The 17,392-nt window shown below is 42.4% G+C and overlaps 1 protein-coding gene across 7 annotated transcripts in view; it reads left to right on the top strand.

Annotated features, from left to right (window-relative positions):
- LOC128701757 (tetratricopeptide repeat protein 7B-like) overlaps positions 1 to 17,392 on the top strand; it is a 207,695-nt gene that overhangs the window by 75,900 nt on the left and 114,403 nt on the right. For all 7 annotated transcript variants that reach the window (XM_070105056.1, XM_070105051.1, XM_070105052.1 and 4 more), the window contains 3 exons: positions 10,112 to 10,300; positions 15,128 to 15,257; positions 17,039 to 17,175. In XM_070105056.1, coding sequence (XP_069961157.1) covers positions 10,112 to 10,300; positions 15,128 to 15,257; positions 17,039 to 17,175 — 456 coding nt within the window. The remainder of the gene's footprint in view (positions 1 to 10,111; positions 10,301 to 15,127; positions 15,258 to 17,038; positions 17,176 to 17,392) is intronic.

Genomic DNA, 17,392 nt, shown 5'->3' with positions numbered 1-17,392 from the left:
TTCTGTCACACAACATATCTGTCCAAAGAGGCCTGTACTTCTCGTTCCTGTATGACTTTCCTAAAGTGGTTCACAACATTGTCATTGTACAGGTTGCTGTGTCAGGGTGATTTTTATCAAAAAAGGTTTGCACTTTAAGCCGCATTCCACACATTTCCCTAATCTTTGAAGTAGGCAACTTCTTCAATTTCTCTCTCCCCTCCTCCGAAGCAGTTTCCTCAGGTGTGGCCTCATGCTGATGAAGATGATCTAGCAGCTCATCAGTGGTTAGTTCTTCATTGTCCTCCTCCACCAACTCTTCCACATCATCCCCACTAACCTCCAACCCCAAGGACTTCCCCAATGCCACAGTGGATTCCTCAACTGGCATAGGATTCCCAGGGTTAGCCTCAAACCCTTCAAAATCCCTTTTGTCTACACATTCTGGCCACAGTTTTTTCCAAGCAGAGTTCGAGGTCCTCTTAGTCACTCCCTCCCAAGCCTTACCTATAAGGTTTACACAATTGAGGATATTAAAGTGATCCTTCCAAAACTCTTTTAGAGTCAATAGAGTGTCTGTGGTCACTTCAAAGCACCTTTCAAACAGAGCTTTTGTGTACAGTTTCTTGAAGTTGGAAATGACCTGCTGGTCCATGGGCTGCAGGAGAGGAGTGGTATTAAGAGGCAAAAACATGACCTTAATGAAGCTCATGTCCCCAGAAAGTCGCTCTGCCAAGTCTGTAGGATGACCAGGGGCATTATCTAATACCAGGAGGCACTTAAGGTCTAATTTCTTTTCAATTAGGTAATTTTTCACAGTGGGGGCAAATGCATGGTGTAACCAGTCATAGAAAAAGTCCCTAGTGACCCATGCCTTACTGTTTGCCCTCCACAGCACACACAAATTAGCCTTGAGGATATTCTTTTGCCTCAATGCTCTGAGAGTTTCTGAGTGATACACCAATAAAGGCTTCACTTTGCAATCACCACTAGCATTGGCACACATCAGAAAGTAAGCCTGTCTTTCATAGGCTTATGTCCTGGGAGTGCCTTTTCCTCCTGAGTAATGTAGGTCCTGCTTGGCAATTTCTTCCAATACAGGCCTGTTTCGTCACAATTAAACACTTGTTCAGGTTTCAAGTCTTCACTGTCTATGTACTCCTTGAATTCCTTCACATATTTTTCAGCTGCTTTGTGGTCCGAACTGGCAGCCTCACCATGCCTAATCACACTATGTATGCCACTACGATTCTTAAATCTTTTAAACCAACCTTTGCTGGCCTTAAATTCACTCACATCACCACTAGTTGCAGGCAGTTTCTTTACCAAATCGTCATGCAACTGCCTAGCCTTTTCACAAATGATCGCTTAAGAGATGCTATCTCCTGCTATCTGTTTTTCATTTATCCACACCAATAACAGTCTCTCAACATCTTATAACACTTGCGGTCGCTGTTTCGTAATCACAAGTGCACCTTTTGCAACAACAGCTTCCTTGATTGCCGTTTTCCTGGTCACTATAGTAGAGATGGTTGATTGGGGTTTTGTATACAACCTGGCCAGCTCCGACAAACGCACTCCACTTTCGTACTTTGCAATTATCTCTTTCTTCATTTCAATAGTCATTAGCACCCTTTTTCTTGAAGGGTTGGCACTAGAAGCTTGGGGCCCATGGTGACTTATTTTGCAGAAACAAGCACCAAAAACACTGTGATAAAATGGAATGTACCGAATGTATCCTTAGATGCGAGCACACTGGCTGGCTTGTAAACGCTGGCACACACGGGGCAGTTCAGGCGCCACGTGGACACGTCTCAGACGAATCGCGTATACCGGGTTTTTTAACATGAATCGAGGCAAAATTTTTGCATTACAAAGTATCGAATACTGGATTTATCGGATACAGATGGCATCACAAACCGGGGGTCCACTGTAGTACTTCTGGATATGAAGTCAAGAATTATGTTAGCTTTATTGCGAACACTAATGCACAGTTGTCTTGGTTTTAGATTACTGCTAACCACAACTCCTAAATCCTTTTCACAATCAGTAGTATTAACCCTTTGATTGTTTACGTCGTATATATACGTCTTACGCGCCACTGTTTCTGACATATTTATACGTGTAAATTCTAGCGGCTTCAAATCAAGCAGGAGAAAGCTGGTAGGCTCACATGTGAGAGAATGGGTCTGTGTGGTCAGTGTGCACCACAAAAAGAATCCTGCAGCATGCAGTACATAATGAAAAAAAAAACTGACCGTTTTTTGGGGATTAAAACACCGATTTTGAGGGGTGTTTTTGTATAGTATTTATCGTTGTATTCTCGTTTTCATGGTCTCAGGTGATAAAATGGAAAACATATTACAGAAATAGAGATGATTTTTATTACTTTGACGATGAAAACGACCTTGAAATTGAGCTCAAAGTAGCGGAAGTGTTTGATTTTTACAAATGTTCAGGAGTAAGCAAATTACACCACACGTCCAATACACGTCAACTGGGGAGTCTATTATAATTTCACTAGTGCACTGATATTATTTATACCATTTTTGCAATAATGCAGTAGTCTGCATAACAGTAAATTTTGTATTTGTTTGTATGAATAAAAAATCAAAATAGAAAGCAATAGTAATATAAGAGGGGCCTAGAGATGTTACTAATGAACAGAGGATATGTTATTTTAGTACCAAGAATGTCTACATTGTTTATTCTGGACCCTATTTTGAAATTGGCATCTTTTTTAATTTGCATGAAATTGGTCAAATTGCCAATTTCTGACCACTTTATTGGGTAGTTCAAATCGGTAAATGGGCGGTTTCTTGTACTCAACTGATAGAAACAAATGGAGTTCTAAAGAAATCGCTATGAGTTTGGTCAACTGGAACAGTGGAATTGGCCAAAAACAGGGCTCAAAGTTGGCAAAATTGCCGATGTGTATATGTTGCCGGGACCGCTAACTTCACGGGAGTGTAATTCCGTGAGTTTTCGACCAAATTTCATACTTTTGGTGTCATTACCATCGGGAAAAGATTCTCTATCATTTCATAAGAAAAAAATAATTTTTTTTTTCCAAAACTTTTGCGACATAGAATGACAGTTTCAGAAAGGGCTTGCGACAGTCAAAGGGTTAAGATCTACATTATTTAGTATATATGTCGCATGGCTATTTTCCTGTCCAACATTTAGAACTTTGCATTTGTCTATATTAAACTGCATCTGCCACTTCTCTGACCATTGCATCAGTCTATTCAAATCTTCCTGGAGTGCTCTAGTGTCCTCATTAGAATGAATTGGACGGCCTATTTTGGTGTCATCAGCAAATTTGCTTATGTCGCTATTTATTTCCTCATCTATGTCATTTATGTAAATTGTGAACAACAACGGGTCCAACATGAGGCAGTCGTTTTAAGAGCTGTGAGATTTACGAATAGAAGGCAGTCATATTAAGAGCTGTGAGATTTACAACTGAAAGGCAGTCATATTAAGAACTGTGAGATTTACAACTGAAAGGCAGTCATATTAAGAACTGTGAGATTTACAACTGAAAGGCAGTCATATTAAGAACTGTGAGATTTACAACTGAAAGGCAGTCATATTAAGAACTGTGAGATTTACAACTGAAAGGCAGTCATATTAAGAACTGTGAGATTTACAACTGAAAGGCAGTCATATTAAGAACTGTGAGATTTACGAATGAAAGGCAGTCATATTAAGAGCTTTAACACATTCACCTCATTCATTGAATTTCACTTACCAGAAGTACGTATATAATAATATCACTAAAATTAATCTGCCCAAAATACCCCGGCATGATAGTGACTTTTTTTGTACTTAACAAATCAAAATTGTAATTATACATTGTAACCTTTGCAAAGTAATAAAATCTTTAACCCTTAAACTGTCCAACTGTAGATCTACGTTCACGTGCGTAGCACTCCGACCTTGATTTTCCCCATTTGAAAGCATGTAAAAAAAGACGTAGATCTACGTTCGGAGCCTGCCGCATGTCAACGTATATCTACGTTTGTACAGTTTAAGGGTTAATCTTTTAACAGTTCAAATAACCCTATATACTGTAGCATCCTTAAGCTACAGTTTATTACAGCAGTTTAATAGCAGTACTGTATTAAAAATATACACTAAATTTTTTTTGAGATAAGCAGCCTGTCAGAGTGTAAAACATTTAACTAGCTTCCATTTCACACTAGTGGGATACGAGGATTGACTCGAGATGGTTGTTGTGTACTAGTACAGTTTCTGTTGGTAGGGTAGGGCAGGACAGGGTATAGGGTAGGGCAGGACAGGGTATAGGGTAGGGCAGGGGAGGGAAGGACAGGGGATAGGGAAGGGCAGGGTATAGGGCAGGACAAGGTTAGTGTGCCACATCAGAGACGAATATACAAAGTTAAGCCAGACGCATTTCATGAATTTTCAATTGTCTGATATGTTGTGTTGCACCTGAGAGTACCAGCTGGTCGAGAGTGCCAGCTGGTCGAGAGTGCCAGCTGGTCGAGAGTGCCAGCTGGTCGAGAGTACCAGCTGGTCGAGAGTGCCAGCTGGTCGGGAGTACCAGCTGGTCGAGAGTACCAGCTGGTCAAGAGTACCCTTGGATCAAACCTGGAAACCTCCCAAGCACCACATAACCCCAACAGGTTTAGTGCATCCTGATATAATTGACCATTTCAATAACTGAATTTATTTTAACTAAAATTGTGTGCTTCTTATTACTGTATCAGAATACAGTAGTCTTGTAAATACAGTAGTAGTTGGTATTGTACTTTTACTGTATCTTGCTTAGCTAACAATGTTGGAATCTAGTTCCTGAGCTTGTCATGCAACTATGTAATTTTGACTATTTCCGGCAGTGTGGGTGTGCCCACAGTATGGGTATGTGGTAGCTACTACTGCCCACAGTATGGGTATGTGGTAGCTACTACTGCCCACAGCATGGGTATGTGGTAGCTACTACTGCCCACAGTATGGGTATGTGGTAGCTACTACTGCCCACATCATGGGTATGTGGTAGCTACTACTGCCCACAGTATGGGTATGTGGTAGCTACTACTGCCCACAGCATGGGTATGTGGGGACTATTGCCCACAGCATGGATATGGAATGCATTTTAATACCCAATTTATTAGTAACAATACTTTGATAAAGCTAAAATTCTCGTGTAATACGAGTATTGTTGTTAATTCTTTAATACTGTGCAATATGTGCATAGATAAATACTGTATTATTTTTACACACCATTGCTCTCTTTATGCCTATTATATATACACTGAGAGGTGTATATCTGTGTATATACTGAGATTTATATCTCCGTGCACACTGGGTGGTGTGTACTGTGTGGATATACACTGGGAGATGTATATATCTGTATATACACTGGGAGGTGTATATCTCTGTATATACACTAAGAACTGTGTATATTCAATAGGATCACTGTAAACATGTTAAATTCAAAGTAACCGCAGTGGGAAAATATCGAAATTCCAAATAATTTCGTAATTTCTCACAAAAGCACCAGGAATTTCACTGTTTTTTTCACTGCAGTTATTTTACACAACAGTGTATCTGTGTATATACATTGTATATACACCAAGAAAAGTATCTTTCTCAACATATATACTCTGAGAAATACTATAATACAATACAGTGGACCCCCGACTTACGATATTAATTCATTCCAGAAGTCTGTTTGGGTGCCGTTACCGAACGAATTTGCTCCCATAAGGAATATTGTAAATTAGATTAGTCCATTTCAGACCCCCAAAAATACACTTACAAAAGCACTTACAAAAATACACTTACATAATCGTTCGCGTTGGGAGCTGATCGTGAGTCGGGGGTCCACTGTATTTATATTAAGGATTTAATATACTTTGTATCAGCATCTAGGTTGATTATCCCCTAATTGATCCTTGGGCACTTTATAACATTTAAAGTAAGCAAAAAGTCTATTATATAAAGCTAGCTCTCTCATAAAGCTCCTCTATTATATATACATGTATTTAACGTACATAGGGGAAGGAAGGCGGGGTAGGGGTCGTCCTCGAAAGGGTTGGAGGTTTTGTGGGCGAGGGGCTTGGACTTCCAGCAAGAGTGTGTGAGGGTGTTAGATAGGAGTGAATGGAGAAGAATGGTATTTGGGACGTGACGAGCTGTTGGAGTGTGAGCAGGGTAATATTTAGTGAAGGGATTCAGGGAAACCGGTTATTTTATATAGCCGGACTTGAGTCCTGGAAATGAGAAGTACAGTGGACCCCTGCCTTATAATATTAATCTGTTCCTGAGAGCTCATCGTATGCCGAAATTATTGTAAGGTGAGTGAATTTTCCCCATAAGAAATAATTCGTGCAAGACACCCAAAAGTATGAAAAAAAAAATTTTACCACATGAGATATTAATTTTAATACACACAAACTGAAGAAGACATACACAGTTAATACTCTGCTAAGAATAGAATACATGACACTTACCTTTATTGAAGATCTGGTGATGATTGATGGGACGGGAGGAGGGGAGAGTGTGGAAGTTATTGTTTAAAAGGGGAATCCCCTTCCATTAGGACTTGAGGTAGCGAGTCCTTTTCCGGGGTTATTTCCCTTCTTTTTTTAATGCCACTAGGACCAGCTTGAGAGTCACTGGACCTCTGTCGCACAACATATCTGTCCATAGAGCTCTGTACCTCTTGTTTTTTTTATGATTTGTCTAAAGTGGTTCACAACATTGTCATTGTAATAGTCACCAGCACGGCTTGCAATAGCTGTGTCAGGGTGATTTTCATCCATAAAGGTTTGCACTTCAAGCCACTTTGCACACATTCCCTTAATCTCTTTTTTCAATTCCATATTAATTCTCATCCTTTTTACCACAGGGATGGCACTAGAAGCTTTCTTGGGGCCCATGGTGACTTATTTTGCAGTTACAAGCACTAAAAACACTGGGATATTGTGAAATGTACTGAATGTATGCGTAGATGCGACCACACTGGCTGGCTTGTAAACACTGGCGCTGAGGCCACACGTGGGATGCGTCCTGGACAAATCACGTAAGGCGAGTTTTTTAGCGTGAGACGAGGCAAAATTTTTGCATTAAAACGTATCGTATGGCGGATTTAACGTAACGCGATGCCATCGTAAGGTGGGGGTCCACTGTACAATGCCCGCAATTTAAAGGAGGGGCTTGGGAAATTGGCAGTTTGGAAGGATGTGTTGTGTATCTTTATACATATATATACTTCTAAATTGTTGTATTCTGAGCACCTCTGCAAAAACAGTGATTATGTGTGAGTGAGGTGAAAGTGTTGAATGATGATGAAAGTATTTTCTTTTTGGGCTTTGTTTTTGGGTCACCCTGCCTTGGTGGGAGACGGCCGACTTGTTGAAAAAAAAAGAAAGATACAGGAGGCCCTCCACATTTGTGAGGGCTAGGGGGTCAAGAGCCTCGTGAATCTTGAAAATTGACGAATGTTTGGTGTGCAAATATGATGTAGGGAAACGTAATAATACTGTACTGTAGCGTTTGCGAATGTTTTGATGTGCAAATACAGTGGACCCCCAGTTTACGATATTATTTCATTCCAGAAGTATGTTCAGGTGCCATTACTGAACAAATTTGTTCCCATAAGGAATATTGTGAATTAGATTATTCTATTTCAGACCCTCAAACATACACATACAAACGCATTTACATAAATACACTTAAATAATTGGTTGCATTGGGAGGTAATCGTAAAACGGGGGTCCACTGTATATTGTTGGGAAATATAATAATAGCATTTACTTAGCCTAACAATACTGCTTCCTTAACTTATTGAACCATGAACAATCATAAAACACATGAAAACATCGTAAAATATTGTATATACACATTATGGTTTTATTACAATTCAGGATTCCAAATGGCCTGTTATTCCGGGTGTAATGGGAGCAAAATAAACACAGTAGAAAAAGTTTAGACTTATATTATCCTACAGCAATATGTACACTATGTACAGTGATAAGTATAGTGCACTCCACGGTAAGCAAAGCAGAAATAGAAGCCACAAAATAGCAGACCGTGCTTCAACCAGCTCTAGAATGGGAATGACAAGGGCAGACAGGAGAGCGGTACCCACATAACCTCTGCGATTGCCAAAACCATCTTCTTATTGGCTAGAACCTGGTCACTAGTTGAACGACGGGGCCCCATCATCAACTCTTAGCAACCTGGTTCGCTGGTTGGGGGAGATAGCCTGTAAATGAGGGTGTGTACATGCGCCGAATAAAGGTTACGTACTCTTTGCATGCCACAGGTTTAATAACAAATAATGAACAAGCAAAACACTCACCACTCGTAAGGTTAGGCAGACAAGCTCTGACGACTTGTGATGATGATGACAATGACGATGATGATAGTGATGATAGCCATGAAGTTACTGATGACAGTTGAATGGAGGCAATTGTATGGAGTGTAACTGCATGGCATGATGAGTCTAGTGTGTAGATTCTAACTGTTCACTGCCAGCATCACTGCTGACATTGCTAGAGTCAGAGTTAGCACGGAGTCAGATTCTGCCACGGGTTGAGGTTCAGGCGGTAGGTGTAGCGGCAGGCTTCCTTGTGAAGAACAGTGTGATGGGCAACTGAGACCGTTTACTCTTCATATCTACAAACAGAGTTTTGTAGGGAATTACGCTCCTATCAATGTCACTCATCACCTGGGCATTCATGAATGTTCGAAGCTCATGAAAGTGGAGGGCTAGTTGTATAAATATAGCTCTTATAAAGCTATATTATATACATATTTAATATATAAAGCTAGCTTATGAAGCTCCTCTTATAGTATACACTGTTTAATATATAAAGCTGGCTCTCATATAAAGGGAATATTTTGTAAATGTGATTGAAAATACACATTAAAAATTGAATAGCATGTGGATAGGCCTTCATAATATGTATTTTCAATTTTGGATACACTCCTTCAATCACATTTGCAAATCACACTACATAGTGAAACCTCGGTACTCAAACAGCTCCCTACTTGAACAGTTTGATATTCAAACGCTTTGGTAAAAAAGTTGCTAGGTAGTCGACCATTTGCTAGGCACTCGACCAAACAAACAAGACAAGACTTGTCAGAACTTCGCCGTTAACTAATTTGTGTTTCTTCACATTTTTTTTTTTTATATTATTTGTATAAATAAGTCACCATGGGGCCTAAGAAGATTAGTGATAACAGCCAACAAAAAAGAAAATTGGTTGGGAAAAATTCGTTCAGTACTCAGATCGGCACTCGAACCGGCTTCTGGAACGAATTAGCTCTTAAACTGTCCAAGTGCAGATCTACATTCACATGCATGGTGCTCCAAACGTATATCTATGTTTCTTTTTACATTTGAAAGCATGTAAAATAAAACATGGATCTACGTTTAGAGCGCTAGCGGTGCAAACGTAGATCTACGCTTGGACAGTTTAAGGGTTAAGTTCGAGTACTGAGGTTCCACTGTATAGAGGAGGTTTATAAGAGAGCTGACTCAATAGGTTTGCATAAAATTGCATAGTTACTCTTTTTATGGGGAGTGGGGTTATCCTAAGTGATTTACACAGGAATCATATGGGGATGGAAATCTTTAGGTCAAGATCTTTTGCACTCTTGTGCATCATTAAGAGCTATGCAGTGTTGCAAGACAGCAACAGGTAGTAATAAGTCATTGACTTTTTTTTGGGATATCCTGGGTAATTTTCACATATGTTACTATGCAATAGGATAACAGTAAACAGGCGATATCACCATGTGCAAAATAATGACTGAAAATAGTGAATTTCCAAGTATTTTCAATATTTCTCACATTATCAAGGAACAGGTCTTTGATAATGTGAGAAATCATGAAAGCACTTGGAAATTCACTATTTTTTCACAGTGATTCTTTTGCATGTGTTGCTGTGTATGGTAATTGTACTTCTTGGGTCTGTACATAAACTTATTAATCTTACAGTGGGTTCAAGTTTGGCCGAAATGCTCTGCGTATTAAGGGGGCTTTCTGCATGCACACCTAAATGTTATTCACCATTGTATCATGTTGAAATGAAGAATCTTTAATCTTGCTTGCTTACCTATGGGAAGTCAAGTCTGGCATTCATTTTAGGCTTGTCGTCAGAGAAGGTGCCGCTCACAAATAACAGTAAATACCAGCGTGCGGAGAAGGCAGAAAAGATGATTAAGTGTTTCGAGTTGGCGGGCGACCTGACGCTGTTGTATCTACAAGAGCAGGACAAGCTATCATCCACGCCGTCAACACATTCCTTGCAGTCATTGCCGGCAAGCAACACCACCGGTAATTAACCCATGTTCAGGTGTAGTGTGAATATATGTAGTACAGAGGTCAGCAAACTCTTTTTGGGTATTAGCCCAAAACAGATTTGTATACAGAGAAATTACCCACTAGACTAAAAATTATTTGCATGGAAAAATATAATATTTATAATTTCCCTCGCTTATTAGATTTAGCCACCAAAGATGCTAGTTTATTGTGCACCCCTTATCTATTCTGTGGATGGTAGCGCAAGACCATAGGGATACAAAATAGGCCTCAAAAGGAGGCCTTTTGTGTATCAAGAATACTCATCTTGATTTATATCCACAGTTCACTTAGCTGTTATAAGCAAATTTAGGAAATGTGCTTAATATATCTATCTTATTTTCATTGTTAACATGTCACATTGGTTATTATACTGTCTATCTCTCGCTTATTAAATAATAAATTTTTTGCACTTTTGTTTATGTTTATTGAGCCTTACACCCGAGATTTTTATTTTTACCCCGGTTCCCCAACCCCTGCTGCAGTGGATGTTCTAGAGGTGGAATGTACAGTGTCTGCACTCCCCAGGCTGTATTTAGCCCTTCATCAATATAGAGTAATAGCTGCTATTTCCCCAGGCTCTATATGGCCCCTGGGTTTAGAACTACCCAATAATAATAAGTTTTATACAACATAACTGCCAGTAATAATAATAATACACAGTACATAGATAACGTAGTTTACACGGAAAGAATATACAGTGGACCCCCGCATAACGATCACCTCCGAATGCGACCAATTATGTAAGTGTATTTATGTAAGTGCGTTTGTACGTGTATGTTTGGGGGTCTGAAATGGACTAATCTACTTCACAATATTCCTTATGGGAACAAATTCGGTCAGTACTGGCACCTGAACATACTTCCGGAGTGAAAAAATATCGTTAACCGGGGGTCCACTGTTTATCTGGAGTTTATCTGGAGAGAGTTCCGGGGGTCAACGCCCCCGCGGCCCGGTCTGTGACCAGGCCTCCTTAGGTCAGTGTCCCAGGATTCGAATAACACCCAGGTACCCATTTTACTGATGGGGAACATAGACAACAGGTGGAAAGAAACACGTCCAATGTTTCTACTCTGGCTGGGAATCGAACCCAGGCCCTCGCCGTGTGAAGCCAGAGCGTTAACCACCAGGCCACCAGAGTCGTGGTGGCTGAAAATAAAGCCTCTGTCATTGCTGTGAATTTTGGGCAGACTAATCCTAGTGCTTCACTTTACAGCATTTCACATATACGGCAGTTTTCAGTTATAGCCCGTCTTTATTTATTCAGACTTCCTGCAATATATTCACCACTTTTTAAGCCGAGGATGAAAATTTTTTAAGGCAAGTAATGTGTGTATTATATCTACATTTTTTAGGCCTAGTTTTGTTGCTCACTTAATATATGATAGCGTAGACATGTTATTAGACTTTTATATGCATTTAAAAGTGGAAAAAAACTGTTTCACTTTACAGCAATTTTTATTGTACAGCAGTAGCCCAGAACCTAACCTGCTGTACAAGCAGGGCTCTCCTGTACAGCAGTAGCCCAGAACCTAACCTGCTGTACAAGCAGGGCTCTCCTGTACAGCAGTAGCCCAGAACCTAACCTGCTGTACAAGCAGGGCCCTCCTGTACAGCAGTAGCCCAGAACCTAACCTGCTGTACAAGCAGGGCTCTCCTGTACAGCAGTAGCCCAGAACCTAACCTGCTGTACAAGCAGGGCTCTCCTGTACAGCAGTAGCCCAGAACCTAACCTGCTGTACAAGCAGGGCTCTCCTGTACAGCAGTAGCCCAGAACCTAACCTGCTGTACAAGCAGGGCTCTCCTGTACAGCAGTAGCCCAGAACCTAACCTGCTGTACAAGCAGGGCCCTCCTGTACAGCAGTAGCCTGGAACCTAACCTGCTGTACAAGCAGGGCTCTCCTGTACAGCAGTAGCCCAGAACCTAACCTGCTGTACAAGCAGGGCTCTCCTGTACAGCAGTAGCCCAGAACCTAACCTGCTGTACAAGCAGGGCTCTCCTGTACAGCAGTAGCCCAGAACCTAACCTGCTGTACAAGCAGGGCTCTCCTGTACAGCAGTAGCCCAGAACCTAACCTGCTGTACAAGCAGGGCCCTCCTGTACAGCAGTAGCCCAGAACCTAACCTGCTGTATAAGCAGGGCTCTCCTGTACAGCAGTAGCCCAGAACCTAACCTGCTGTATAAGCAGGGCTCTCCTGTACAGCAGTAGCCCAGAACCTAACCTGCTGTACAAGCAGGGCCCTCCTGTACAGCAGTAGCCCAGAACCTAACCTGCTGTATAAGCAGGGCTCTCCTGTACAGCAGTAGCCCAGAACCTAACCTGCTGTATAAGCAGGGCTCTCCTGTACAGCAGTAGCCCAGAACCTAACCTGCTGTACAAGCAGGGCTCTCCTGTACAGCAGTAGCCCAGAACCTAACCTGCTGTACAAGCAGGGCTCTCCTGTACAGCAGTAGCCCAGAACCTAACCTGCTGTACAAGCAGGGCCCTCCTGTACAGCAGTAGCCCAGAACCTAACCTGCTGTACAAGCAGGGCCCTCCTGTACAGCAGTAGCCCAGAACCTAACCTGCTGTACAAGCAGGGCCCTCCTGTACAGCAGTAGCCCAGAACCTAACCTGCTGTACAAGCAGGGCCCTCCTGTACAGCAGTAGCCTGGAACCTAACCTGCTGTACAAGCAGGGCCCTCCTGTACAGCAGTAGCCCAGAACCTAACCTGCTGTACAAGCAGGGCCCTCCTGTACAGCAGTAGCCCGGAACCTAACCTGCTGTACAAGAAGGGCTCTCCTGTACAGCAGTAGCCCAGAACCTAACCTGCTGTACAAGCAGGGCCCTCCTGTACAGCAGTAGCCCAGAACCTAACCTGCTGTACAAGCAGGGCCCTCCTGTACAGCAGTAGCCCAGAACCTAACCTGCTGTACAAGCAGGGCCCTCCTGTACAGCAGTAGCCCAGAACCTAACCTGCTGTACAAGCAGGGCCCTCCTGTACAGCAGTAGCCCAGAACCTAACCTGCTGTACAAGCAGGGCCCTCCTGTACAGCAGTAGCCCAGAACCTAACCTGCTGTACAAGCAGGGCCCTCCTGTACAGCAGTAGCCCAGAACCTAACCTGCTGTACAAGCAGGGCCCTCCTGTACAGCAGTAGCCCAGAACCTAACCTGCTGTATAAGCAGGGCCCTCCTGTACAGCAGTAGCCTGGAACCTAACCTGCTGTACAAGCAGGGTTCTCCTGTACAGCAGTAGCCTGGAACCTAACCTGCTGTACAAGCAGGGCCCTCCTGTACAGCAGTAGCCTGGAACCTAACCTGTTGTACAAGCAGGGCCCTCCTGTACAGCAGTAGCCCAGAACCTAACCTGCTGTACAAGCAGGGCCCTCCTGTACAGCAGTAGCCCAGAACCTAACCTGCTGTACAAGCAGGGCCCTCCTGTACTGCAGTAGCCCAGAACCTAACCTGCTGTACAAGCAGGGCCCTCCTGTACAGCAGTAGCCTGGAACCTAACCTGCTGTACAAGCAGGGCCCTCCTGTACAGCAGTAGCCCAGAACCTAACCTGCTGTACAAGCAGGGCCCTCCTGTACAGCAGTAGCCCAGAACCTAACCTGCTGTACAAGCATGGCCCTCCTGTACAGCAGTAGCCCAGAACCTAACCTGCTGTACAAGCAGGGCCCTCCTGTACAGCAGTAGCCCAGAACCTAACCTGCTGTACAAGCAGGGCCCTCCTGTACAGCAGTAGCCCAGAACCTAACCTGCTGTACAAGCAGGGCCCTCCTGTACAGCAGTAGCCCAGAACCTAACCTGCTGTACAAGCAGGGCTCTCCTGTACAGCAGTAGCCCAGAACCTAACCTGCTGTACAAGCAGGGCCCTCCTGTACAGCAGTAGCCTGGAACCTAACCTGCTGTATAAGCAGGGCCCTCCTGTACAGCAGTAGCCTGGAACCTAACCTGCTGTACAAGCAGGGCCCTCCTGTACAGCAGTAGCCCAGAACCTAACCTGCTGTATAAACAGGGCCCTCCTGTACAGCAGTAGCCCAGAACCTAACCTGCTGTACAAGCAGGGCCCTCCTGTACAGCAGTAGCCCAGAACCTAACCTGCTGTACAAGCAGGGCCCTCCTGTACAGCAGTAGCCCGGAACCTAACCTGCTGTACATGCAGGGCCCTCCTGTACAGCAGTAGCCCAGAACCTAACCTGCTGTACAAGCAGGGCCCTCCTGTACAGCAGTAGCCCAGAACCTAACCTGCTGTACAAGCAGGGCCCTCCTGTACAGCAGTAGCCTGGAACCTAACCTGCTGTACAAGCAGGGCCCTCCTGTACAGCAGTAGCCTGGAACCTAACCTGCTGTACAAGCAGGGCCCTCCTGTACAGCAGTAGCCCAGAACCTAACCTGCTGTACAAGCAGGGCCCTCCTGTACAGCAGTAGCCTGGAACCTAACCTGCTGTACAAGCAGGGCCCTCCTGTACAGCAGTAGCCCAGAACCTAACCTGCTGTATAAGCAGGGCCCTCCTGTACAGCAGTAGCCCAGAACCTAACCTGCTGTATAAGCAGGGCCCTCCTGTACAGCAGTAGCCCAGAACCTAACCTGCTGTATAAGCAGGGCCCTCCTGTACAGCAGTAGCCTGGAACCTAACCTGCTGTATAAGCAGGGCCCTCCTGTACAGCAGTAGCCCAGAACCTAACCTGCTGTATAAGCAGAGCACTACAGTAGCTGACTTAACAGTAATACAATTTTGTTAATATTAACTGAAATAATAACCTCCACTGGAACCATAACTGCACAAAGTACCGATCACTTAACATTCTCTTGAAGGCTCAACATCACCGCTGCCACATGGCATAGAGAACAAGAAGATTGGCGTCATACTGGAGACGGCACTGCAACGCGCCCCCATCCTGCACATGAAGGCTGGACAACTAGACAAGGCTATCAGTAGATATAGGTTAGTTGCAGTACCCGGGAGCTGGAGCTGTCCTACACCTCCCTGGGTTAGAAACCTGATCATCTTCCGTTCCACCAGGAGGGGTCTTGATGACAGTGAGGGGCTCTTGATCTAAGGGATTGAACCTGTTGTCTCTTCTCACAAATCAAACCTGATTGACTTCCATTTTCCTAGGAACTGTGTGACCCCCTATGGGTTTAGCACTTCCGTATATATATAATAATAATACACTACTACTAACTGCTACTAAGTACTACTATCTACTACTACTACTATCTACTACATGTATTACTTTACTGTCTGCTACTACTAACTACTACTACTACTACTAACTACTAACTTCTACTAACTACTAACTACTACTAACTACTAACTACTACTAACTACTACTACTACTACTACTACTACTAACTACTATCTACTATTAACTACAAGCACTACTAGCTACTATTAATTAACTATTACGAACATGAAGTGCACTGACAAGAAAATAGACTAATTTGGAGGTGAAGGAGAAATAACATTTTCTGCACAAGAATGTTCATTGGTCTTTAACCCGTAAACAGTCCAAACGTATATATACGTTTTTACCGCTAGTGCCCCAAACGTATATATACGTTTTATGTGTCCTACATTTAACATTGCCACGATAAGCCTGAGTCGCCTAGACATGTGAGAATGGGTGTGAGCACTCACTGTGCACCATATTAAAATAATTGGGGATGCCTGGGTACCATATGCTTTTTTTTTTGCTATTAAAAAACAACAATGTTTTTTTTTCTCAAAAAAGTTGGGGCAGTACGGTAGTGAACGTATATATGCGTTTGGACCATTTACGGGTTAAAAAGAGACCAGTTTGATCAGAATTATATGCTTGTTTACTGAGATATTATTGCCATCGTGTACCACATACAGTCACCGCTCTTATCTGATCCATGGTGCAATATTTTGTGAATGCTGATAAAAAAGAATTTATTCAAAACTGAATATTATGTTAGAAAGCTTTGTTGAATTTAGGATACGCTTTTGTAACTGTATGGTCGTACCCTTATATCTGGGGATTTGGCTTCCATGATTCCAATTTTCCGTGGTTCACCGTGGCCTGAAAATAACCCTCATTATTCCTTAATAATGGCACCAACACACAAAAGTAGCAATGTTGACAGTTCTTGAAAGCCTAAGACAAGCCGTGAAGTGCGTAATTTATCAGTTAAACTTTATTGTAGATACATATGTAAATGAAAAAAATGACATACTATTTAGGATTTGCTATTATCCGTGATTGATGAGTACCCACAATAGATCATGGTATGTATCGCCTGTGGATATGGGAGGAATACTGTTTTTGTAAAAAAATCTCACCATATGCATAAACTTCTTTAACCCTTAAACGGTCCAAACAGATCGATGTTCAAATTCTTAGTGCTCCAAAAGTAGATCTACGTTTTTTTTACATATTTTCAAATATAACAAAAAATAAAATGTAGATAAAAGTTTTTTTACACATTTTCAAATGTAAAAAACAAAAGAAGATCTAAATTTTTTTACATACTTTCAAATGTTGAAAAAACGTATATAAACGTTTGGACCATTTAAGGGTTAAGAGACCTTACCCTAATGTATATTATTTTTGTCGCCCGGGACTTAAAATTTTATCCAATTTAAATGTCTTTTGTCATATTTTTTGCCATAAATCTCAATTTTTTTTTTTTTTTTTTTAGTTGTATTTTGAGATTTTCTGCATGTGAGTAATACGATTAAGTTTGAGCTTGCTTGGGCAGGAGTATGCTGTCAGCCGTAGAGTCAACCTCCACTCAGCACCTCCGACTGACCTTGGCACGCCAGTTGGCTGAAGTCTTGCTGAGAGGATGCTCCGAGCATGCTTATAAAGTACCAAGTCAGGGCATGAGAGCTATAGGTAAGAGGTCACTGAAATTTACAATGATTTTTCAGTCTGTGTACGTATAAGCAATTTTTTTTTTTTAACACATCAGCGGTCTCCAACCAAGGTAAGGTGACCCCTTCCCCCCTAAAAAAAGAAACACTTTCACCATTATTCAACTATGTATATACAAATAACCTGCACATAGAAGAGAGGAGCTTACAATGACGTTTCGGTCCGACTTGAACCATTG

The sequence above is a fragment of the Cherax quadricarinatus genome, chromosome 96 (assembly GCF_038502225.1).
Source record: "Cherax quadricarinatus isolate ZL_2023a chromosome 96, ASM3850222v1, whole genome shotgun sequence".
NCBI lineage: Eukaryota > Metazoa > Arthropoda > Malacostraca > Decapoda > Parastacidae > Cherax > Cherax quadricarinatus.
This window is presented reverse-complemented; position numbering and strand designations above follow the sequence as displayed.